The sequence below is a fragment of the Puma concolor genome, chromosome D3, assembly GCF_028749965.1.
Source record: "Puma concolor isolate L17-30 chromosome D3, mPumCon1.1.hap2, whole genome shotgun sequence".
NCBI lineage: Eukaryota > Metazoa > Chordata > Mammalia > Carnivora > Felidae > Puma > Puma concolor.
Window position 1 is genome coordinate 29,236,030 of NC_141678.1, and position 26,290 is coordinate 29,262,319.

Here is a 26,290-nt window from a genome sequence, read left to right on the forward strand (position 1 = left end):
AGGTAGGAGACAGATCAGAAGAATACTCTGAAAGATGAAATGAGAAGGTTTCAAGAAGGAAGCTTGTTCATAGGGCAGCAAGGACCAAATATATGAAGACTCAACATGAAGGAGTCCCTCCACCCACTCTTTGAAAATGACTATGTAAGAGACAGAATCTGATTTTAAAAACTTCACATTTTATTTTCCAGAATATGGTCATTTGTCAAGTTGAAGGCATGGAGCTTAGGGGCTGTTCTGATAGACTCTGAACAAAGAGCCTCCCCTCCGCCCCCCAAGCACTTTTAATGACTGGCTTATCATTCTCTATACAAGACATTTCATCATCAGAGCTGAAGATGCTAACAACAGTGGTAACTTTACAAATTCTGAGAAAAGGCCTATAGAGGCAAAAATGTAAGCGTTTTTTTTTTTTTTTTTTTTTACTAAATTGGTGTAGTATACCCTTAAAATGACATATTCACAAACAGAAGTTAGAGAAAGAGAAATAAAAATGCACTTATGAATTTTCTTCTTGCCACCTGAGTTAAATTCAGGTCTCCTTTCCTACAGAATGCAGAAAAGACAAGGCAGCTCCACTGGTGTTGTTACAGATCACTAGATGTTAGAAACTGTTTCCTCTGAAGAGAATGTACTTATTTTTAAGTTAGTAGCACACTTAACATATAACCAACCTAAAGTTAGAAAAGCCACTTTTTTGAAGGCACAGTTTGTTTCCAGCTTGACTGTGGAAATAAGAACCTGTCCTATAGACCCTATCTGGTAAGAAGGGTGAGTTCACTGCTCTTGTCTGTGGTAACAAAGCTCACCCACAGCCAACTCCAGCCTGGGCACCTTGGAGCGCTCCATGAGATAGGTATGTCATCTAGTCTAGAGGGTAGAATGTTCTTTTTGATCATAATCATCATGTGCAAAGATTCTGGAGGCTCCATGTTTCCCTTTGTTCTCTGAAAATGCAAACAACTTTGCTTAATAAAGTAGAATCGGTAACTGGTCCTTTATGGGCATGTGAGCAGGAGTGAAGACCCAGCAGAAAGAAGCTGGTGGCCAGCATCTAGCTTGGAGAGTCCCTTGGCCAGGGCCCTAGAATAAAAGGGTCTAAACAAGAGTGGATTAAATATACGTCTAATGTGTCAGAAGACAATTTCTAGAAAAGTAACGGTGCTTTCCTTTCATATGCTTGGGGGTGGGTAAAGAAAGAGTGGTGGGGGGCAACTGGCTTCAATTATCTAACAAAAGACAGGGAAGGGGCAAAATATTCAGTGCCACTTCGCCTCAGGTCACTGAAACCACTAATCTCATTATACAAATGGAAGACTGTGGAAGAGAATGTTTGTGGCCTTTACATGTATTTATTTGAAAAATTAAGTTTAGGCCTGAGGTATAATGACTAATCTCCATGAGTCTCTGCCTGATGAACAGAAACATCTATGATGACATACATGGAAGGTGTTAGAAAAAAATCGGAAACAATTAGGAGTAGAAATATACACACAGGCTGCTCTGCATTCTGGCCTCATGCTTCTCAGCAGCCTTTTTGCTGAAAGTTCTCTGAACTCATTTTATCTGGGCTAGGTATATGTTTAAAATTTTTCCTTTTACCACTGATCAATTGAGTGATCAGCTCATCTGATAAACATCTAATTTGACCACCTCTGTGTTCTCATGTGCTGGGATATTCATAATGATGTTGCTCAGACTCCATGAGGTGGCTGGAACATGACAAAGTTCTATCTGCCAATGGAAGCTGTGTTTTTAGGAATATCATGCAGGGATGGAACTTCTACAAATGAACTGCTACATAAATACTTTGCTGTAGCACTTCAGAGATTTCCTTTGCTTTAAGGGACTTTGTTTATAGGCTCCAGAACCAAACTGGTGAATGTCACACAGACAGTGCCATGTGTCAAGGTGAAGCACACTATTATAAAGTTTCTGACCTAACTGATCTTATTAAAATCAGCCCCTTTCACCATCTTTTAAAAGTTTAATTAATTTGCTTTTTAAAAAGACAAGGGTCTTATAGCTTCAATTATTCTGTTGGAGACACCAACACCGAGACAGTAATCTAATTACAGAAGTCAATTTTAATTAATGTCACTTTACCAAAAAAAGAATCACTTAAAAGCATTAATTAAAATTTATTTCTGTAATCAGATTAATGTCTTTGTGTAGAACAAGCTGGGCCACTTAAAATGATAATGTCTGGGCTTTTTTTTTTTTTTAAAGCTAAGTCATTCTATGCAAGTCAGCATCGTATGTGGAGTATCAGTCCTCAAACTGGGTGGCAAAGAACCAAGTGATGAGTCAAGTCATCTTGCAAGAAGAAGAATGGATAGGAATCTTAGGCAGGTCAGGGGACCCCAGGCACTGAATAAACACTGCCATCCCCAAGGCTGGGTCAAGGTGCTCCCAGAGGGGAGGAGCACACAGTGCAGGCATGGTCTGTAAGATGCTCCATTCCCACAAACTGTAGAGGGCCCCCAATCGGCTAGCTGGATAGACTTGAGGCAGTGCTGCATCTGTCCCTAACCTCAGACAGCGACTTAGAAGTGAGAGTGCACAGGGAAGCAGGGCTGAGCTGATTCCCTGCATATTTCCAGGCATCACAGAGAGCAGGAGGATCTGAACACCTCCTATTAAAATGCATGCCAAGGATGGAGGCCAGGAGGGAAAGGTGACACTTGTCAACCAAACAGCAAATGCTGATACTTTCCATTTCTGAACACTAATTCTTTTAGGGTGTTGAGAGGATCACAATCTGAATCTAACACTGATCCTTTCCGGGGGGTGGTGGGAGGGTGTGTTGAGAGAATCGCAATGTGCTCAGTGTGTGTGTGTGGGAGTGGGAGGATCGTAAATGGTAAGCCAAGGTGTGGGAAGGACCATCCCCCACAAACAACTGGCTTACACAGTCTCTCAGTGCTCTGACTCACCGTAAGGCCAAGAAATGAGAAATACAGCAAACAGGAACAGAGGTTGGTGGTTCCAAGACTGAAATTCTGCCCACATCTTTCCATATGCTTGTTAAATTGAGAAATGCAACTTTTTCGTTCTCATTCTGGCATGGTAACCAAACGCCCAAGGTACTCAGGGCCATGCTACTGTGCTCAGACTACAGCTCTGAGCATTCAGTTCAGAGAATCAAGAGATGATGGCTCTAAAAAAAGTGGGACAGACACTTCTTCTAACAACATCTCCTAGGACCCACTCTATAATTATAACATTTGCAAACACATGGTACATTACATACTAAAACAACATAAATGAAATTTTGGGGACTTTAAAAGATCTTTAGGCTCTTTTCATCACAATGGAGTGGAACTCCTTCTCTGTCTTTAAAGTTGCCTAACTTTTCTTTCTGTGCTTTTTATATTGACATCTAATTTGTCCACTTTGGTTGTGAGGCGGTCAAGAATGTCATCTTGCTCCTCAATTTCCGTCTGCATCCCCAGGGCTATGTCCTTCAGCCGGCCTAGTCCCATGGACAGCTCATCTGTGGGAGAGGGAAAGGACACGGGGCTGAGCAAAGTCACAGCATTGCGGCTGCTGTGTGGTCCATGGCAGGTGCTCAGCAATACTTACACTTACAGAGTCCTCCTTCTCATAAGATAGATAAAACTCTAGGGCTTTGGTTACATTTTCCAAAACACATGCAAGTAAAAAGAAAACCTGCTTACTCCATATAAAGCAATTTGCGCTTAATGTTGAAGCCACTCCTCCCCCAGGTGTCAGCCTAAGATAACCACTGTTTGTACGATGCTGTTTATCTTTTCGTGCTTTAAAAAAATGCATCTAGATCATAATTTTCAGCTGCCTCTGAATGTTCTAGTAGATTGCAGCATATTGCAAGATCAGTTAGTACCCAAGGAAAAGAGAAGTACAGAGGGGTCTGGAAAACACATTCCCTTCCCAGACCCCATGATGAGTATCTGTGAGAAGTACGTAGGTAACTAATAGCCAGACCCACTGGCTTGTTCTTCAGGAGCAAAAGCCCCATGTTGGTGGGTAAACTCAACATTGCCAGCTTTCCTTGCTTCCATCTCCAGCTCTCTAAAGCTCGATCAAAGCACAGTTCTGGATTAGCAGGTATGAGGATTCCTGTTTGGAAACACATCTGAGAGATGGACCTGGGAAGCCCCTGTCCAAAGGGAGCCCCTGCACCCGGGTTGCTCCTGCCCTAGGATCCCCTCAGAGAAGGCTGCATCCCACCCACCCTTCCACTCTGCAGGTGGCAGGAGAAATAGGGGTGTTATCCCTGCCTTGCCACCTGGGGTACTCTCCCAAAAAACCCATGAAGTGCAAATGTTTCCACTGCACCTGAATGCTGTGAGGTCCTGTCACCTCTGTTACGAAAATTCACATTTTCCCACATTAGTTCATTCTCAGCTACCACTGCTCAGATCCACAAACATATCGATGCTGTATATGTTCTGCGGGTATGACATAACCTGAATCTGGCTGGCACCATTTCCTTCGCTTACACTGCAGCCAGAAAGAAGACAGTGGACTCTGCACAAGCAGAGGGATCTCTGCAGAGATCCCTGCAGTCCAGGGTCCCCATGTCAAAAGGAACAAAGAGCTGAAGGTCCCTTCAGATATGCCAACTGGGGCAAGACCCAAGGGGACTATGAAGCACACGACTTTTGGCAAAGGTTCAGCACTAGCAATAGGTTACATCACTACTGCTGAAATTCAAGTCCAAACACAAGGGGTCAATGTCCCACTTCTAAGCAGGGCAAGTGCAGTATGGGGAGAAACCCAGGTCAGTCCCACTGGGTCTGAGTTCAAATTCTGACCCCTTTCCTAATCTGTGCTCTGGCCTTCCCAGGACTCAGATCATAGCTGAGGGGAATCTCCTTTGAGAGGCAGGTCCCCAGGGAGTGGCTCTGCCACAACTAGCCACTCTGGTGTCAGGTTCCTTCTGAACTCATTCTATTTCCTTCCATACGCTGTCCTGTGATGAATATTTTCCCTTTGTTTCAAATAATTGTAAAAAATCACTACCACATTTGTTTTTAAGACGGATAACATCTGTAAAGCTATGGTTGGACTTAACAGTATATGAAGGGAGTATTGGGCAGAGGTGACATAAAGGTGAACTAGGATCGATGCGAACTGAAGGGAGATGCTGGAGGCACTGTGGGGTCCCCTGATGGGGCTGAGCCAACTGCAGAGGTGAGTCTTGACTTCAATATTCTGCCAGGGTGGACTTAGGTAGTATGGCCTCTTCCCGGGATTCATGGCTGTGTGTGTATATGTGTGTGCGTGTGTGTGTATGTACGTATGTGTGCAATGCACAGAGTGGAAATGGGGGGCATGCCCAGAGCTGCCCTCTGTCCTTTTACTAGCAGCAGCAGGCCAAGAAAGAAGTAGAGGGAAGAGAGAAGAAGAGGTGCTTCATAAGCCTTCTTGTGGCTGAATTAAAGATAAAACATTAAGCAAAGAAAAGTCAGGTTACACAAATACTTGGCCCTAGCACCACAAATCTAAGCAGAATCAAATTTGTTTTTAAAATTGTCCTCAGCTCTATGCTTCTTGAATTTATTGAAACCTTTGATCTTGTATTCCATGGAGAGTGAAACCTATGAGGTCACCCCAAGCGTCAGGGAGTTTGCTGGTTGTTGGGACAGCAAAGAACAAGCAATAAGTATACCGAGATTAAAAAAAAAAAGTATGTGATAAAGTAAAGCCACCCAACAAGGGAGCTGCCGTCAGAAGGGAACTTGCACTAGTCCCTGAGATAAAGGCAGGGGCCAGGGGGTGTGGTAGGAAGGAAGGAGCAAACCTGTGAAGGGCAGCCAGGCACAGCCTGTGTCAGTGGGCCCAATGGCTCCTGAGTGCCACCCTAGCCCTTCTCGGCATGCCACACATGCCTGCCCAGATTACAAAGATCATGCCAATTGCACCCCCTTAGCCTCCAGGGATGGGCTGTACTTACCCCTTCTTCCTGCCTCACTCCCTAAACTCTGTACCGTTCCATAGGTCTCCCTCCTCCTCCTCTCTTCAGTTGGCACCAGTGACACCATTTGGGTGGGGAAACCTTCAGTGGGGAAGACTGAGGGCTTCAAGTCCCTTTGTGTGGCTCTGGAGTGGTCACATCCCAGCAGATGCACCTTCTGGCTGAGGCCTTTGGCTCTGGAGGGCAGAGTCCAGAGGACCCAATAAAGAGCTGGCTGCCTGGGGCTTTCCTAGGCTCTGAAGGCAAAGGGCAGGTGGAGTTTGGGATGGAAGCCTGCCTGAGTGTGTAGTGTGGAGATGGGCCCTCTCCCCTGCTACCGGCGGGCAGGTTTAGTGCTGACATTCACACCGAGGGAAACTGTGAGCTGTGGGTGGGCGAATTAGTTCTTTTATTGTTCCTGCTTATGTCTACTTTCTACAATTGACATCTTATTTCCATGGAGATTTCTTTTAATGCTCAGGAGGAGACTTCTTTTCCCTGTGTAATTCCATTCTAGCAATCCAGCTACAAAATGCAGCAAAGATTTACTCATAGGATTATAATGATTTGCTCCCAAAAGGATCATATATAGTAGAGAAGGATGGAAATAACCTAAGCGTCCAAAAGGAGGGGATGGGACTGGTGAAGTGGGGCTTGTCAAAAAAATTTCAAGAAAAAAATTTTAGTGTTCAACACGTAAACGAAAAAGGCAGGATGTAATACTAAATGACCCCCAGTACTGTGACGTTGAATACACACACGTGTACACATGTACATCCAAAGTAGATGATACCAAATCAGTGGCTACCGCTGGACAATAGGCTTCTAAGTGTTTATTTCCTCATGGCATTTACCTAACTTCATAATTTTTTTTTCTCTAACTTCATAATTTTCTACAATGAATCTAAATACTCAGAAACAAAGGTTAAATGTTGACAAGAAAGTATATGGATTTGTCTAACATGCTGTAATGCTATTTGCTCAGGGCTCTGGAATGGGCACTGCTCTGAGTAAATAAGGGAAGGGGCCCTCAGTGTCCCTCCTGGGGTGGGGCGGGTGGGGGGAGAGGAAGAGGAAGCCTAGGCACAGATGCCCAATGTGCATCACCAGGGGTCTCAGTTTTGTCTCCTACTAGATACCTTTAAGGTAGGGGGAGATTTTACTTTGGATCTCACCCACTTTGCCATCTCCCAACAGTGGTGGGAGACTGATGGAGACCCAGGTAGCCATGGGGGAGGTTCCTGTTCAGGGGGGTGAAGGTTGGAGGGGCAGCACATCTGAGACACCACGTAGAATGAACTCATGGAAACCGCTCACACGCCTGCTCCTACTGCCCACACACACTCCTCCACTTGAACTTTAAGTAACTGGCTTCTCTCCCTTCATTCAAAAATGAATCATCGAGTGCTTGCCTACTAGGCCAGGGTAAAGTGATGACAATATAGAAATAGTCCTGTGTTCCCTGGAATTTACAGTGTGGTTGGGAAGACACCAGACGAGCCAGCAGATACAGAACTAAGACAGGGCACAGCACGTTAAAGCCAGGCCCACAGCATGAGAAGGAGCCGGCCTGCAAACAGCGGGGAAGAAGGACACTCCAGGCAGAGGCAGGAAGGCAGTTGGAGCCACAAGTGACAAGGGCAGGAGGGGTGGAGAGGCAGATGGGGCAAGAGGCTGGGCAAAGGACACAGAATTCAAGGAGCCTGGCTGTGTGGCCAGTGTCTGCTGCAGTGGCCACATGAGTGGCCAACTCTTACAGACCAGGCAGTTCCCTATGGGATTTATGGTGTTGCTCATCTAACCTTCTCCCCAATCCTCAGAGACAGGTTCTGTTCCTGTGCCTGGTGTACAGGGGAGATGATGGTGATGGGGTATTCTCAATGCTGCACTGTGTGGCCTCCCAGGGACTCCTAGTCCCTGTGGCTGTCATAGCCCAGATGAGAGGTAAGGATGGACAGAAGTAGACTGACTCCAGAAAGAGAGAGAGAGAGAGAGAGAGAGAGAGAGAGAGAGAGAGAGGGCGAGGGAGAGAGGGAGAGGGAGGGAGAGAGAGAGAGAAGGCAAAGGAGAGAGAGAGAGAGAGAGAGAGAAGGCGAAGGAGAGAGAGAGAGAGAGAGAAGAGAGTGTGAGGGGGAGGGGGAGGGAGAGAGGGAGAGGGGGGGAGGGAGAGAGGGAGAGGGAGAGAGGGAGAGGGAGAGAGGGAGAGGGAGAGGGAAAGGGAGAGAGAGGTGAGATAGCTATGACTCACATCTCATATTGGATTTGACATGTAGGGAAGAAGTGGCAGATACCACATTTTGGTCCTGAGAAACTGGTGGTTACTGGTGTACTGGCTGGGCCCAGCACAAGCTGTCTGGAAGACAAGTGTTCTGAATAAGTGACCTGAGGAGGCTGGTGTAGCTAGCCTTCCGGTCTTACCTAGATTACTGTCTATCTTCTGGTGATAGGCTCGAAGGTGTGGGTTCTTTGGGTAAGCCTCAGTACTCGCAGCAGGACCAGCCCCTCCAGGGATGGAGTCTGAGTTTGGAAAGAAACACCAGGAGAACGGTTAACTAACATGTCTTGAAATACTGCTTCACAAAATTAATCTTTTTTTTTTTTTAAGATTATTTGAGAGAGAGAGCATGCGAGAACAAGTGGGGGAGGGGCAGAGAGGAGAGACAGAATCCCAAGTGGATTCCGCGCCATCCACATAAAACATGATGTGGGGCTTGAACTCATGAACTGTGAGATGATGACTTGAGCCGAGATCAAGAATCGGATGCTTAACTGACTGCGTCACCCAGGAGCCCCACAAAATTAATCTTAATCTGGAAAACGGGCGGAAGGGATGAGGTCACCCAAAGAGGTGAGTGTGGGGATGGATAAGGTGCATGAGGGAGGAGCACTGGGCAGCCTTGTGGGGCAGGGAGAGGAGCCTGGCGGGGGGGGGGCAGCCCTTTTGGAGATCAAAGACCCTCAACCTACAGTTACCCGGTTAGACAGACCCTGGACACGAGCCGGGGAAAGGAACAGAGACTCATACAAGTAATGAGACATCAGTAGAACTACAACAATGCAAAACTACTTGGGGTTGTGAACAAGGTCTACAAGACGAGGCTTAAAACTCAAAATAGCAGGGTGCCTGGGTGGTTCAGTTGGTTAAGTGTCGGCCTTCACAGCTCAGGTCATGATCTCATGGTTCGTGAGTTTGAGCCCCACATCGGACTCTCTGCTGTATGCACAGAGCCCACTTCAGATCCTCCATAACCCCCTCTTTCTAGCCCTTCCCTGCTTGTGCACACACTCTTTCTCTATCAAAATAAATAAATAAATAAAAACTTAAAAAACAAAATAAATAAATAAAAACTTTAATTAAAAAAATCAAAATAGCTATGTTGTAGAAATGGGATTGTGGATGACTTCTCTTCCTGAAATGTATTTCTATGCTGTCTTTTCACTTCAAATAAAACAAGCAAAAAGAAATGTCAATAATGCACATTTGCCCCAAATCTTCCTTGAACTGCAGTTTCTGAATGCACACAGAAAAGCCCTATTATCCCAGTTTATATCTTCTGGGGAAACTTCTCTTTCTAGACTTAGTGTATTTCCTCTAGCACAATCTACTGATATGCATGGTATCCTTTTTTTCTTTTTGACTCTTAGGTTACTACACACAATACAAATTAAAACTCCCTTTAATGCCTTAAAATTGTATCTTTTGGGTGCAGGGTTCCTTTTCTACTTCTTCAGGGTATATTAAGCTTGGACTTTCCGTGGGCCTTACACATTTTAGTTTTTTTTTTTCTCTCATGTCTCCCATGGCTTTTGCCTTTCCACACTGAACTGTGTTGATGTCCATCTTTCCTGACCCCCAAGCTCTGCTTTCATCAGGCTTCTTCTTAGCTGTGTCAACCAAGAGTAGTGGGTTCCGGAGTGTCCACCATGAGCCCTGCTTTCCTTGAAGGTAGCACAGGAAGCATCTGGTTTCTAGCATGCTCCAATGTGCCTGGACTTCTAAGGGTCCACAGGGACTCCCAGGAGGCCTAAATTCCTTTCCAGATAAGGGGTATTGTGTTTCTGGGACTATCATGTGATAACAAGGCACTAGGACATCAAATACAATCGACCTTGCACGCCTGTTCATGCTGCTGCTTCTCCGCCCACTTGGGCTTAGGAGCTACACGAGTCTCCTTGTGTTGAGCAACAACTACCACAGACTTATCCTTCAGTTCTGGGAGTCAGAAGTCCAGTAATGGGTCACACTGGGCTATAACTGAGGTGTCAACAGATTTGTGCTCCTCCTGGAAGCTCTTGGGGAAAATGTGATTCTTAGCCTTTTCCAGCTTCTAGAGGTTGCCTGCATTCATTAGCAGCTGGTCCCTCCCTGCATTTTCCGAGCTAGCAGCCAAGCATCTTCCAGTTTTTGACAATCTCTCCTCTGCCTCCCTTTCCACTTATAAAGGGCCTGTGTGATTACACTGGGCCCAGCCGGTTAACTCAGGAATAATTTCCTGTCTCAAGATCAGCTGATTAGCAACTGTAATTCCTTTTTTGTCATATAACCAGATATATTCATTGGGTGTGGAGACTGGGACATGGGCATTTTTGGGGGGCTATTCCCCTTACCACAGGGGCTTTCCTACAGTTTTATTTTCTCTGCTGGAAGAGCTTGGAGCTACACAGGGTAGGAACTAATGGTGGGCAGGCTCATTTTCAAGGGACACAGGCCCCTACTTCCTTATTTCACCCTCCACAGAGTGAGGGATGAGCCATGCCTTAACACACACTTCCAGCCCCCTGGGAGTGGCACTGGGTCCCTAACAACCTTTACCCATGACAGCAGCTGGGGTTTCTGCTGCCCCCAATCCACCAGGACCAACACTAAATCCAGAGGTCTCCCCACAGAATCCAAGTGTGGCCAAGCACTGGTCCCCACTGACCTGAATCATTCAGCTTCCTGAGGTTTGGGTGGCTGGCCTGGTACTGTGCCTCCTGTTCCTTACTGGTACTTATGGCTTCTTTCAATCTTTGGATAAAAGTCAAGAAAAGAGAAAACTTAGAGAAAATACCTATGACAGTGTAGTTAGTCTTTTCAAGCAATGCCTGTGGGCAAAAAGCAAATGCCGCCTCTGACCAAAGCAGGGATATTCATCAGCAGTTCCTGGCAGTCCTGCCAGCAGCACAGCAAGCTTTTGAGACACCTGCTTTAGAAGAATGGCATCTGGTTAGGTGGCCCTCACTCAGGAAAATGAGAATCCCAGGACCAGGGGGAAGAGAAGCACACGAAAAGACCAAATGGATATCTTCAGACTAGGGGTCAGCAAACCGTGACCCATGGGCCAAATCTGGCCCACCACCTGTTTTTGCACAGCCACTGGCAGAGAGCAGCCTTTATAGATGACCACTGGCAATGGATTATATGACAGAGAACACTAACTTTGAACCTCCATCAATAATTTCATTCTCCCCATTAGATCTGTTACAAAGAATCGTACTCAATTGTTATTTTCATTTTTTGAATTCTGTCACTAAAAAAAATTTTTTTGTTATATAAATCCCTACAAAATATCTTTGATTTTGCTTCCTGGCCCGCAAAACTCAGTCTACCGACTCCTGCTACAGATAGGGACTTCTCTCGGTATGTTGGAGATCCTCACACTGTGCCTGACACCCTGCTGAAACCCTTCAGGCATGACAGGGACTCTCCCTCCCCTAAACCTGAGCCTTCTGCATAGTCTGCTCTTCTCTACCCTGCTGACCGGCAGCCTGGCCACTTCATCAGCCGTGCTGGGAACCAACCATTCTCCACGTAGGCCCTTTCTCTGTACAGCTCCACTCCCAGCAAGCCATGCAAACATCTTCTGGATCCCCTAGAGATCCCCCAAATCTGGCCCCTCCTTCTGGCTTGTCTCTTTATCCTTATATGGATGAGCCTCCCACCTTTCCAATCCTTATCCAAAGATGCCGGGCATCTTTCTGACATAGCCTGCATGAACCTCTCTGGTGAAAGTCTTTAATGGCTCCCCACCAGAGCAAGCCTGGACCTCATCGGGCTAAAGGCTCTGTAGGTGCCCAGTGCTTCAGCAATGTACAGAACAGAGCAGAGCCTCCTGAAATCTGAGGATTTCATTACTCAGAAGCAGTGACTGGAGGTCTAGAACACACAGCTGGTTTCTATAAGCACAATTGTGAGCCCCATGAATGGCCAGGCCAGTGCAAGTGGGAGGTATTTGCAGCTGAGCCCACCTGGCTACTGCCAGCCTATATACCGCAAAGCTGACTTCTTTCCTATGTACTCATATATACATGGTAGTAACACTTAAATGATCAAAACTTGGCTTCTTTGTGAAAAATGGCTCCTCGCACAAAAGCCAATTCTAGGGATAGTGACAGAAATGCTAAGGAAGAGAAGAAAGAAGTCTAAAAAGAGTGGTGGCTCTTGGTTAGAAACCAAGTCTTAAATAAGCTAGAGTTTTACATTTAGGGAGTGGTTAAATCTATGATCTGAACGGACCTCCCCAGGAGCTTTAAATGGAAATGGGAAGCAGTAGCTTATGAAGCTTTATCAGCAAGAACAAAAATGGCTTAACGAAAAACAAATACAACTTAGAAACCAAAGGGTTTGGGTGATAAGGATATACACAGGAAAACAAGTGACTTGACAGAAGTCTGAAGAGAAGAAAGTTCTTTTGAAAGCTTTCATATGAGAATATCCCTGCATTTATGGAATAGGGGTTTTTTGACAGAATCACAGATTTAACTTATTTTATAGAAACAATTACACATTATAGTGATTTTTGCAAAGTTAGGGGTGTAGGAGCTCACGGATACCTTTGCAGCCCAGGCTTCAATGTCAAGAGCCTGCTGGGCTCCCGCTCTAGAAACAGCCAATATCATCCCTCATCCCAGCTTCTCTTGTGCTTAGACTGTCATGTGTCTGCCACTTTCCCCTCCTTTAACTGGCAAGCTCCCGTGCAATCCTGAGTCCATGTAAAAGGTTGGTGCCTCAGTTCCCAGGGCCAAGCCCCCCTCCTGTGGGCCTCCGCTGCATCACTGATCACCTGCCTCCTCTGCACCTTCCAACAGACTGACCTCTCTCCTGCAGCTTTGTCTTCTAGGACAGGCACTGGCCTGCAAAGCATGAGTGCTTGGCACCCATGAAGGAAGGAACCCGTGTTAAGGCCACTGGATCAGCCTCTCCAACAAAGCTGCATGGATACCTTCAATGCATTTGGGGAGCAGGTGAACTAGAGTCAGTCGCTTCATTTAAGAGATTTCCTTTCCTGCATTTACTAAAGAATGGCAAGAACGCAACAGTTGACTAGAGCTGATCTCTGGACAGAAGGCCAGATGTGGCAGGTGACATCAGGCACTCAGAGGCTCACCTCCCTGAAGTAACTCTGGCTGCTTCACTACTGGGACATCTCTGTCAGGAAGGCCTCCAGTTTTCAAGATGCTCCCCGCAAAAGTTAAGTTGCCTTAGGAGCCCCAGGACTTTAAAGGCTTTTATGGCGTGACTAGGGCCAGGTGGGTGGATGCGGGGGTGGGGCACAAGTCCTAAGAAGCCTTTGGGAAGTGGCATGTGGGACACAGGAAAGCACCAATCACAAACCTGTCAGCTTCCCACTTCTCCCAGGGCTGGCTCTGCTGCTGAGCTCATGTGAGGTACAGAGGTCTTAGTCCAAAGCAAACAGACATTTAAACTTCCTACGTAACACAGCGCTACCCTAACACAGCGCTACTGTGAGCTGGAAATAGTTTCCTAATTTCTTCTCTACCATACCTATGTCTTAATCTGGGTGGTGGTTACATAGATATACATACAGGTAAACAGTGACCTGTTTAGTGAAAGTGTAAACACAGTTAAGATGTGTGTATTGTACTGTACATCAGGTATACATTTTTTAAAACATTTTATTTTTGAGAGAGGGAGAGAGAAGGAGAGAATGAGCGGGGGAGGGGCAGAGAGAGAGGGAGACAAATTATCCAAAGCAGGCTCTGAGCTGACAGCAGAGTCAGATGTGGGGATCGAACTCACAAACCTCGAGATCATGACGTGAGCTGAAGTCAGACACTAAACTGACTGAGTCACCTAGGTGCCGCAGGTATGCATTTTTTTTTTTAAAGTTTATTATTTTGAGGGGCGCCTGGGTGGCGCAGTCGGTTAAGCGTCCGACTTCAGCCAGGTCACGATCTCACGGTCCGTGAGTTCGAGCCCCGTGTCGGGCTCTGGGTGGATGGCTTAGAGCCTGGAGCCTGTTTCCGATTCTGTGTCTCCCTCTCTCTCTGCCCCTCCCCCGTTCATGCTCTGTGTCTCTCTCTGTCCCAAAAATAAATAAAAACGTTGAAAAAAAAAAATTAAAAAAAAAAATAAATAAATAAAGTTTATTATTTTGAGAGACAGTGCAAGTGGGGGAGGAGGAGGGATGGAGGAAAAGGGGGAGGGAGGGAGAGAGAGAGAGAAACAGAGAGAGAGAGAATCCTAAGTAGGTTCCCCACGGTCAGTGCAGAGCCTGACGTGGGGTTTGAACTCATGAATTGCCAGATCATGATCTGAGCCTAAGTCAGATGCTTAACCAGCTAAGCCATCCAACTTACTCTTAAGTAAGAGTTGGACAACTCTTGACTTTGGCTCAGATAATGATCTCGCGGTTCATTAAGTTCAAGCCCTGCACTGGGCTCTGTGCTGACAGTGTGGAGACTGCTTGGGATTTTCTCTGCCTCTCTCTCTGCTTCTCCCCTGTTTGCACTCTCCTTCTCTCTCTCTCAAAACAAATAAACTTAAAAAAAATTTATCTTAAAAAATCGCTCTGTATTCCAGATTAAAAAAAATTTTTTTTTAATTTATTTTAGAGAGAGTGCCAGAGCTGAGAAGGGGGCAGAGGGAGAGAGAATCTTAAGTAGGCTCCACGTTCAGTACTGACCCTGACATGGGGCTTGATCCCGTGACCCTGGGATCATGACCTGAGCTGAAATCAAGAGTAGGACACTCAACTGACTGAGCCACCCAGGCGCTCCTGTATTCCAGATTTGAAAGATAAACAGAGAGACATGGCTATGAAACCTGTACATTAATGTTACATCAAACGTTTCTCTGGGTTAAATGGAAATAGGGTACACAACCAAATGAACACTGTCATTGCCACTATGAAAACACTGAAGAAGGGAAAAACAAAGTTTTGGGGTTTCATGCTATAGCAGGTAAGGTACAGATTTTTCTGTAATGACTATATTGTTCTATAACAAAAAGTAGATACAGTGGTCTGAGAAATGAACAGTAGTAATCTATGTCAATAGAAACTTGACTCTTAACTTCATACGTGTGATATTTAAATACCTGCCAAAATCTTATGTATGATTTATTATACCTCTAACTGAAAATTTTGAGAAAAATAATTTCTAATTTTAAAATAAAAATTAATGGTGGGGTGCCCGGGTGGCACAGTCAGTTAAGCACCAAGTTTGGCTCAGGTCATGATCTCACTGTTCATGAGTTCAAGCCCTGTATTGGGCTCTGCACTGATAGCCTAGAGCCTGGAGCCTGCTTCAGATCCTGTGTCTGTCTGTCTGTGTCTCTCTCTCTCTCCCTGCCCCTCCCCTGCTCGCACTCGGTCTCTTAAAATAAACATTAAAAAATAAAATAAAATAAAATAAAATAAAATAAAATAAAATAAAATAAAATAAAACAAAAATTAATGGCCAGACTGAATTAGATATGGAAATGTTAAATATAAAGACTTTTTTTATTTTGAGAGAGAGAGAGAGAAAGAGAGAGAGACAGAGAGGGGCAGAGGGAGAGACAAAATCCTAAGCAGGCACTGTATTGTCAGCACTGAGCCCAAAGTGGGGCTTGATCTCACAATCTGTGAGATCATGACCTGAGCTGAAATCGAGTCAGATGCTTAACCAACTGAGCCACCCAGGCGCCTCTAAAGACTTTTTAAGGTACACCTGGCTGGCTTAGTCGAAAGAGCATGTGACTCTTGATCTCGGGGTTGTGAGTTCAAGCCCCATGTTGGGGATAGAGATTACTTAAAAATAAAATCTTAAAACAAAAAAAAAATTCTGGAGTGCCTGGCTAAGTCGGTAGACATGTGGCTCTTGATCTCAGGATACTGAGTTCAAGCCCCATGTTAGGTATGGAGCCTACTTAAAAAAAAAAAAAAAAAAAAAAAGACTTTATAAAGAATTTAAAAAATTCTGTGAAATGAATCACATTTATACTGATTAAGCTTTTTGAGGTGAACATTCTTTCAACTTATAATTACTGGAGCAGAAATTTAATTTTATTGGAGACCCAATTTATGCAGACCGGATGTCAATCAAATGAACATAATCAGAAGCCCTAGAGAAATGTTTGTTTCAAAATGTGTGAAGAAAGGGGCACCTGAGTGGCTCAGTTGGTTAAGCAGCCAACTTCGGCTTGGGTCATGTTCTCACAGTCCATGAGTTTGAGCCCTGCTTTGGGATCTGTGCTCACAGCTCAGAGCCTGGAGCCTGCTTCAGATTCTGTGTCTTCTTCTCTCTCTGCTCCTCCCCTGCTTGTGCTCTCTCTCTCTCAAAAAGAAATAAACTTAAAAAAATTCAAAGCGTGTGAAGACAAATCCCTCACAATTGGTAACTTACCAAGACCTTGGATCCCTTTAAGGCACTAGAAGTGGCTTGGAAATCTTGACTATTTGCACTAAACCCCACTTTCAGCTGCTTCATATCGGGATGGCTAAAGATCCACTCACCTGCTACTGGCCTGGGGGGTGAGGGGTCCATTCTGCTCTGGTGGTGTCTCTGTTGGTTTGGATTTGAAGTAATTGACAAGCCCCCCAAACATACTCTTAATGCTGTTAATGTGCTTCTGGCTGGTCTTCAAATCTTGATCCATCTTGTCCACCATCTTCTCTGTGCGTTCTAAGACGCCTCGCTGACGGACGAGCTCCTGGGGAAAACAAGAGGTGATGGCATTATATTATACCATTTTGTAATTTTCCCCTCTCTGCAGAGGACCACACACAGCAGGTTTGTCACAAACCCTCAGTGAGCACATATAGGCACAGATGCGGTCATCTGTGAAGAGCACGTTATCCTTTCCGACAACACATTCCTTTTTCTGCCCTTCCCTGTCCTGCCTCTACCTGCTTTCTTTCATATTTGCTCCTGAGTTCTTTTTCCCTCCTGCCCATATAATGCTGGCTCACAGGACCATGTTAACATGGATGAAGGGTGCTGGCAGGGGCCAGAGAGCAGGGCCTGGACGGGCAGCACACTTTCTAGCCCTCCCCCTTTCCTGGCCCCCATAACCCTGTAACTTTACAGGCTTTGACCTGGCCCTGCCATTGGCCTATGGCTCTTATACTCCCCCTTTTCACATATGGGATTTCTACTGGGACACTGGAGTCACCTGGCCCTGGCCATGTCTTAAAATTATTTCACAGGCTAGGTTCTGGGTCCTTTCTGGGCCCTGTTATTATCTGATTCCAACTTATCCATAGTTTCAGCTTCAAAACTTAAAACAAATGTGACTCTGCCCCAGGGCCTTTTACATGCTACTTTCTTTCCCTGTAATGGTCTTCATCCAGATACTGGTATGGCTCTATTCATTTAATTCAGGTCTCTGCTCAGAGGCCATTCCTCAGAGAAGTTTCCCTGAACATCTTCTCTAAAGTAGAACTTCTATCCTCAACCCACCTCTCTACACCCTCAACCTACCTTAGTTTTCTTTACAGCATGCAAGCTCCATGAGACAGGGACCCACTTTTTCACTGGGTCCCCAATGTCTCACCCAGAGTAGCAGCTTGCTGCAGGACTGCCAAATGGATAAGTGAATGACACTCTGTGGCCACAGGGAGAGCCTGGACCATATTCCTCAAGAGCTGATATGATTCTGGTGGTGGATGTGAACTCACCACCTCAGCAACACTAACACCTTCCTTTCTTTGTGCCAAACTTGCTTTGGCCTCTACTTCAGGCCATTCCAGCCATGTTTTCTCTGTGATCTGCCTTTCCAGCCAGAAGACTCTCAAACTTTCCCTGTTTTATTTACTTCCTGAGGCAGCCCCTGCCCTCTTTTAACCCTGCATCTGCTGTGGTTCAGCAGTTATATTAGCTATGACAGGTAATCCTAAGAGATTTCTCTCTTAATACCTAAAAACAGAGTCCTGAGCAAATTTTTTTTAACATTTATTCATTTTTGATAGAGTGGGGAGTGGGAGAGGGGCAGAGAGAGAGGGAGACACAGAATCCAAAGCAGGCTGCAGGCTCTGAGCTGTCAGCACAGAACCCAATGCAGGGCTCAAACCCATGAACCATGAGATCATGAACTGAGCCAAAGTTGGACGCTTAACCGACTCAGCCATCCAGGCAGTTGGAACTGAACTCCTGTTGGAAATAAGCATATAACTTCTAAGCTTTAGGCAGTTGGAACTGAACTCTTGTTGGAAATAAACTTATAACTTCTAAGCTTTACAGCTTTGAACATTTATTTTTCACCAGCTCATGAAACATGTCTGAAGAAACCATCAGATTTTTTTTTTAAGCAAAAGGAAAACTCTTTTCTGGACTGTGGTCAAATCTTATGAGGGCTCATTTTTAGAAAGAATAAAAAACAACAAAAAACAAAAACCCCCAGAGCAGCTAATTTATCTAGAGTCTCTCCTTCTTCCAACACCTCAGTATTGTTAGCTTCTGTCCGTTCTTTTTATTTTTTTATTTACCTTGAGAGAGGGAGAGAGTGAGCAGGGGGGCAGAGAGAAGGAGAGAGAGAATCCCAAGCAGGCTCTGAGCCATCAGCACAGAGTCCAATGTGGGGCTCAAATTCATGTGAGATCCTGACCTGAGCCAAAACCAAGTATCAGATACTTGACTACCACCCAGGTGCCCCAACTTCTGTCCATTCTAAGGTAAGTCTTTTCTGGAATAAGGCAGAGATGTAAATTAGGATAGAAATGGTTTTCTCCAGCATTCACAGGTTTTTTGAATTGATGTATTGCTCATAGTCCAGTCCCACTAGCCTATTTTTCCCACTGCAGAAGATAAAGCATGTGCCAGGAGGTGGCCTGGCAACTGGGGGTGGGAGTGCTGGTCAGGACTCTGTTGTACTAGGAGGCAGGTCCTTGGCCTCCCTGACAGTGAGGTCTCTTGTGGTGGCTCATCTCACCAACCACTTGCCCTCTCGCCTCAGCCTCCCGACCTCAATTTGGAGAGTGGCAGCAGTGACCAACAGCTGACAAAATCTTCCCCAGTTCACAGTGAGACCTTATTTCCTTCTGTTCACAACTGACACAGTCTCTCAAAAACTCCGAGTCTGTGCCACTGTGCTGACTTGGTAAGGAAACCAAATGTCTTACTTAGATGTTATGATCGAAGTGAAGAGAAATCCATGAGGTGGCCTGTCTTGCTGTGAGGCTGGAAGGCCAGTGAAGTGAGAGCTATTCTGGTCTCTGGAAGTGTCTGTGAACTGGAAGCTGGTGTTCACCAAAGGTGATCTTCTGATCAGGAGGCCAGGAGAGGAGGAACTTCTGCTAAACTCCTCCTGAGGCCGAGGAAAGGACCAGGCTCCAAGTGCTTATGACCTAGTTCTAACTAAAGAGAAAGAAGGGCTTGGCAGAGCAATATCAGGAATGCCAGGACAGAAAGGATGAGCTAGGTAGACCCCGCACCAGCCATTATGAAGGCAGGCCTCAAACACTCCAGTCTCCAGACATCCTCCTATCCCCTAAAAGGGGGGCCATGTCCTATCATCATTGCTCCCTTTGAGAATGGAGGTCATCGAGAGACAAGGGTGGCTATGGGGGGAGGGGGCGGAGCTTAAGAGAATGGCCTCAGTGTAAAGGGTATGCATGCAAAGCTCAGATGTCAGCATTACAGGCGATCCACCCTCCTCCCCAGCCCTGAGCTCCAATAGGAGTTTTCTCTTTTTTATTAATTTATTTTTAAATTTATATCCAAGTTGGTTAGCATATAGTGCAACAATGATTTCAGAAGTAGATTCCAATGATTCATCCCCTATGCAAAATACCCAGTGCTCATCCCAACAAGTGTCTTCCTTAATGCCCCTTACCCATTTAATCCATTCCTCTTCCCAGAACCCCTCCAGCAACCCTCAGTTTGTTTTCTGTATTTAAGAGTCTCTTATGTTTTGTCATCCTCCCTGTTTTTATATTATTTTTGTTTCCCTTCCCTTATGTTCATCTGTTTTGTATCTTAAATTCCTCATATGAGTGAAGTCATATGACACTTGTCTTTCTCTGACTAATTTCGCTTAGCATAATATTCTCCAGTTCCATCCATGTAGTTGCAAATGGCAAGATTTCATTCTTTTTGATTGCTGAGTAATACTCCATTGTATATATATACCACATCTTCTTCAACCATTCATCCATCGATGGACATTTGGGCTCTTTCCATATTTTGGCTATTGTCAGCAGCACTGCTATAAACATTGGGGTGAGTGTGCCCCTTTGAAACAGCACACCTGTATCCCTCGAATAAATACCTAGTAGTGCAATTGCTGGATCGTAGGGTAGTTCTATTTTTAATTTTTTAAGGAACTTCCGTACTGTTTTTCCAGAGTGGCTGCACCAGTTTGCATTCCCAACCAAAAGGAGTTTTTTAAAGTTAAACTAGAAAAAGAAAATGGTCAGAGAAAAGATCTGGTTGGGCCAATGGTACTATGCTGAGGGACAGCACAGAGACAGGGGATGTCTCAATTTCCCCTTTGGTTTGTGGCTCTTATCAAACAGGGATTCCTGATACAGCAAGAGGAAGCAAAAGACAGCTGAAGACCCTGTGAGGGCATACTCTGTCCTATATGAGGCAACTTCTTGCCAGATGGGTTATGTCCCAGCTGTGAGGGTGTGAACACATCACACAATCCTTGCTGATAGAAAACACACACAGATAGGGGTCCTGCAGGATATCCACCAACAGATATTACTCTCTGCCAGCCACAGTTCCAAGTGCTAGGGATTCAGGGTGAACTAATCAGCCCCAGATCTCTGCCCTGACAGAGCTTACAGTCTTGGTGGAGGGCACAGAGTCAAGTTCAATTTGACTTTTCATTGGTTGACGACACTGCAGTGCTGAGACACCAGAGAAAGCAAGCTTACAGTCTCTCGGGGTAGGCAGAAAGAAAGCTATCCTACACACACATGATGGCCGCTCTGCCAGGGTAGGCCCCTCACAGTGACTCCTTGCCTGACTTAAGGGGGGGGTGGGTGGTTAGGGAGGCTCCCTGATGAAGCGACATTGAAGGGGAAACTGAAAGTTGAAGTTAGGGAGGCAAAGGGTTGGGATGTAGCAAGAGATTCTGGGCAGTGGGGAAGCCCAGAGCAGCAGGGCCAGCTGGGGGAGCTGAGAGAGGAGGAGAAATGTGAGCATGAGGTGAGGGAGTAGGAAGGATGCCAGGCAGGACCCAGCAGGCATCACAGAGGGCAGCAGTGACCACTAGATCCCAACTGCAATTCACAGCTGATGCATCTCATAAGGTCAGTTGGGTCTAGTTGTCCTCCTGACCAGGTCAGGTCCTGAGGTTCTGAGGGAAAATATCAGTACTAAGGTCCTTGTATTGAACTTGTAATTAAACTCTGGTATCGAGAGGCAGCTGGGTAGCTTAGTTGGTTGAACGTCCAACTCTTCGTTTTGGCTCAGATCACGATCTCATGGTTCATGAGACTGAGCCCTGCATTGGGTTCGGTGCTGACAGTGCAGAGCCTGCTTAGAATTCTCTCTCTCTGCCCCTCCCTCACCTCTCTCTCAAAATAAATAAATAAACTTAAAAAAAAAAAAAAACAACCAACAACTCAGGGGGCACCTGGGTGGCTCAGTCAGTTGAGCATCCAACTTCAGCTCAGGTCACGATCTTGCAGTTCATGAGATCAAGCCCCACACCAGGCTGTCTGCTGTCAACACAAAGCCCATTTTGGCTACTCCGTCCCCCTCTCTCTGCCCCTCCCCCACCTTGAAAATAAATAAACATTAAAAAAAGAAAAAATAAACTCAGATATTGAATGATAAGTAGGTGGAAATCAATCTGGAATCAGTAAGCTGAATCTAGAAACTTGAAATTCATCTCCATTATGTCACTTCCTTTCCAGTGGAACACACACATACATAAGAGCTGGTGGGGACACATGAGCATGGAACATGTTCAAAGTGAGGCCCCGTCTTACTGCAGTACTATAGAGTGGATATGAAAACACAAACCTAGTCTTAGATTGTATGAAAATCCAAGGGCAAAGGTGGAGATGCAGGTGCTCCCCACCGCATGTGTGCAGGCTGACTGGGGGCCCACACTAAAGGACTAACTCAGCAGGCCTGCGCTGTCTACACCCTGCATGTTCTAAAGAAAGGCCTTGCCTGGCTCCCTGCCCTTAGATTGCCCCAATAAAAGTATCTTTATTTACCTGAGTCCTTAGGGTAGGCCAAATAGTTTATGCTAACAATGTGATTTATGATGGGGGCTTTCAGCCACATGCTTGACCTCTGGAGGGGTTAAACACTCAGGTCTGCCAGTCAGGCAAGTGGTCAGCCATGCCTACATGGTTGTGTGATGGCCTACCAAACACCACTTCCATTCCATTGATGTTACTGCGCCAGCCTTCAGGCTCTGGTCTAACATTTATTGCTGGACTCCCCTGAAATGAGATCCCAGGTTTCACAAAACTACACAGGAGCATGCTCAGCTGCCGGAGGGAACAAGGAACACCCTAGGCAGGCATGTCTCCACAGGCTTGCCCAAAGGTACAAACAACCCAAATGGCTATCACTAGGGGACTGGCTACATAAATACAAGTCATTCATTCAGTAGAATATGAAACAGCTATTTGAAAAAAAAAAGAGCAGTGCATTATAGATAGCTGGGGAATAACCTCCAAGCCTATTAAGAAACACACAGACTAAAATATACAGAATGTGTCTGCTTAAGTCAAAATTATTAAAAAAAAAAAAAAGTGGGGTGCCTGGGTGGCTCAGTCGGTTGAGCATCTGACTTTTGGTTTTAGTTCAGGTCATGATCTCACAGTTGGTGAGTCCAAGCCTTACATCGGGCTCTGTGCTGACAGTGTGGAGCCTGCCTTGGATTCTCTCTCTCTCTCTCTCTCCCTCTCTCTCTCTGCCCCTCCCACATCTCTCTCAAAGTAAGTAAGTAAGTAAGTAAGTAAGTAAGTAAATAAATAAATAAATAAATAAATAAATAAATGGAAAGGACTATAGATATGTCTCTAGAGATGGAATACCTCCACAAGGACACTGAAGGAATTGATAGTAACTGGTGGCTGTGGGGGCAGAGGAGTCGGAGGAAATTTCAGTCTTCTGTGTGTTCCAAATTTTAAACTATGTGACTGAATATTGCTTCATAATAGCTAAACCATAGATAAAGAAAAGAATAAATAAATTATGCCTGCAACACAGAAGAATTGCTGAGTGGCCTACCAGCCTCTCTATGGTTCTGGACTGTGCCTACCAGGCCAGTTGAGTACAACCTGCTCTGCTCTAATTCTGGCCCCTGGTGGTCATGACCTGTGGCTAGACTCCTTGTGAGAAACAAACCTTGTCAGGTTTCATAGGAGGAGGGCAGCTCTCCTTCTCTAGAGCTGACCAGACTCAGTAATTTTCCTACTTCAGCCAACCTGGGATGATGTCTTCCCAACCTAATATTTGCAAACTCTTAATCCTCTATAAGAACCTATCATGTTTTGGCATGGCTCAGCACAGGGGCTCTATGTTGGGAGGTTAGCAGGTGACTTGGGTCGGCTGGGAGCCACAATGTACACTCAGTGGCAGGAAGAGCTTACCAGCCCCAGCCCCATTCCCATTCTGACTGGAATCAAAGAGTGATTCAAAGGCAGTCTGGAGAGTACAGAGTGGGGTGGGGAGGGGGGAGCTGACCATTCCAGCCTCCCAAGGCCTCTGATAATTAAGAACTGACTCAATCCTGGAAAAATTCAGTGTCACTATACTGATGACAGTGCCTGTCTGTCACCTACCCAGTCATGATCGTAATGTACCTCTCAGAGCAATGCCAACTTGGCTCAGTCCAAGCCTCACAAGCCTGAGGTGCCACTCTGCCTCTGTTCTCACAGTCCCCTTTACACAAAGAGAAGGACCTTTAGGGGCAGCATGGGGGGGGGGTGCGGTGTCACCACGATCCATGTGAAACCACTCATCTCTATTATGTTCGTGATTCTCCTTCCCTCTGAAGAAAAGACTTTCCTCTGACCACGAAGGCTCCTAGGCTGCCTCCTCTGGGCTCTTTCCTTGAATGCAACCTGTGCATCACTTCCCTACTGGAGCCCAGGAGCTTTGGTGGTGGGCTGGTGCCTTTGCATTGCTCCTCTCTGCCCTAGGAACATCCCTCTTGCTCTTTCTCCCCCTCCTCACTCCTGTCTAAATCGTAGTCTTAAATACCAGATTCAAGTTTATCCTTTGCCATGATTTGTTATCATTCTGATTTCCTATTTCATTTGTTCTCACCGTTTTCAGAGATGTCCCTTCACACAGTTCTTACTTGGCTTCCTTGGACCTGGGACCCGCAATTAAGTAATTCCTCTAGTAGGGCCCTAAGACCTTAGGCAATCTTCCCAAATCTTAGTCAACATTTTTCATTTAAACTCAAACACAGGAATCTAATAGATATGAGATATAAAAACTACACCTAAATTTCCTTAAGGAGACCAAAGACAGGAAGATGGGCCAATGAGAGATACTGTAATAGGGAGAAGCAGGGAAGGAAAATAACCAACAAAGTGGCAATGGAGAAATGACCCAGATGACTATTTGAGAAATTAATCAACATACCTCAAACTGCCCAACACTGTAAGTAATCAGGTCAGAATAAACTTTGCCAGAGAAAAGAGTCACAGAGACCCACAGAGGAAGACAACATTTTAGCTTCCAGCACTAAGTTTCAAAGCTACAAGTGCTTAACGGGGTGCTTGGGTGGCTCAGTTGGTTGAATGACTGACTCTTGATTTTGGCTCAGGTCATGGGAAAAACAACAACAACAACAACAACTACAAATGCTTAAAATTAATCTCAGCTCATATACCAGTGATCTACTATTACATTTTTAAGAACTTAAAAAAACAAAACAAAACAAAACAAAACCCAAATGCTCCAACAAAACCATTTCATTAGTAGGCTAAGGAGAAAATGCGGAGCCTAAGGAAGAACCATTCTCACTTAGGGTCCCTGAAATCTTCTATGGGTGGAAAGAAGAATTGACAAAGGTGAATTGGAGCAATGGACTGTCACAAACCATACACTACCTAGGGCATCTTCATCTGGATTTGGGAAGTAAAGGCAAGGCCCTAGACTCGACCAAACTTGGATTATGGCTTACTCAGCAATTGTCCAGACAGACATCATCATCTCTACTGGCGAAGTGGAGAAGTGGTCAGTGACAGGAAAGAACTCAAGTCCCATTTGCTGACGCTTCACACACCACGCACAATCTTCGCCCATTCTGGGTCACTCAGGGTCTCATGGGTCACTTCAGCCACTCAGGGATGGGTGAAGGGCAGGAAATTATATAAAAGAAACAGAAAATCCATTTCCTTAACCCGAGCTCTGCTAATAACTATGGAAGATTACTGGGGGCAAACTGACTCTTTCAAGCACTCAAGATACACACCTCTTTGCAAAGTGAACGTTTCTTGACCCCGTGTGATAATTCAGACTGGTAGGGCCGCCCAGCCCTGCCAAAGACTCACCTCGGAAGAGGCGACGCCTATTCTCTCGGACTCGTACATGAGGGACAGGGATCTGTTGGTGCTGGCGGCCGTGGCTTCGGCCCTGCGCATCACCTCCTGCCGCAGGTACTGCTGCCTGTCCGTGGGCGCGCCGAATCCATCGGGGAGGTCATGGTCGTCCTTCCACGGGGCCGGCCGGGAGCCCTCATCCTCTGCGTCGTCGTCGAATGGGTTGTAGCTTTTGGGGTAGGCCGACATGGTGCCGCCGCTCGTCTCGGTCTGGGCAGGAAAGGGAGGTGCGTGGCCAAGGCGAGGAACGGCTTTTGCAGGCCCGCAGGGGTCCAGGCCGCCCTCCCGAGGCCCTGGGGAAGCACCCACCGCTCTGCAGCCCCTAGTCTCCGCGGCCCGAGGTCCAGAGAAGTTCTACGCCCCTCCACCCCACGGTCGCGGAGCGAGCTCCTTCCGCCGGCCTTGCGAGGGAGGCCCCGCCTCCGGAGCTGACCATCTTGCCCGGCGGTTTGGGGGGGACCACGCCCTGTGTGCGCGACCTCAGCCTACCCCTCGGTTTGTCTCTCCCCTCCAGCGGTGGGATCGCCCCACGGCCACGCCCCACCCAGTGTCGCCAACAGAGGTCACGTGGCGGGGAAGCCGGATACCGCCGCGCCTGCGCCGTGAGTTCTGTCGC

General features: G+C 46.1%; 1 protein-coding gene across 1 annotated transcript; it reads right to left on the minus strand.

The window, feature by feature from the left end:
* Window positions 1–159: 159 nt before the first annotated feature.
* On the minus strand, window positions 160–26,122 carry SNAP29 (synaptosome associated protein 29). Its single transcript, XM_086682354.1, has 5 exons — window positions 25,627–26,122; window positions 16,660–16,856; window positions 10,864–10,949; window positions 8,360–8,458; window positions 160–3,496 (listed from the first exon to the last, which is right to left on the minus strand). The coding sequence occupies exons 1-5, from the start codon at window positions 25,861–25,863 to the stop codon at window positions 3,339–3,341; spliced, it is 777 nt and encodes a 258-aa protein (XP_086538480.1). The 5' UTR covers window positions 25,864–26,122; the 3' UTR covers window positions 160–3,338.
* Between the last annotated feature and the right edge of the window lie 168 nt (window positions 26,123–26,290).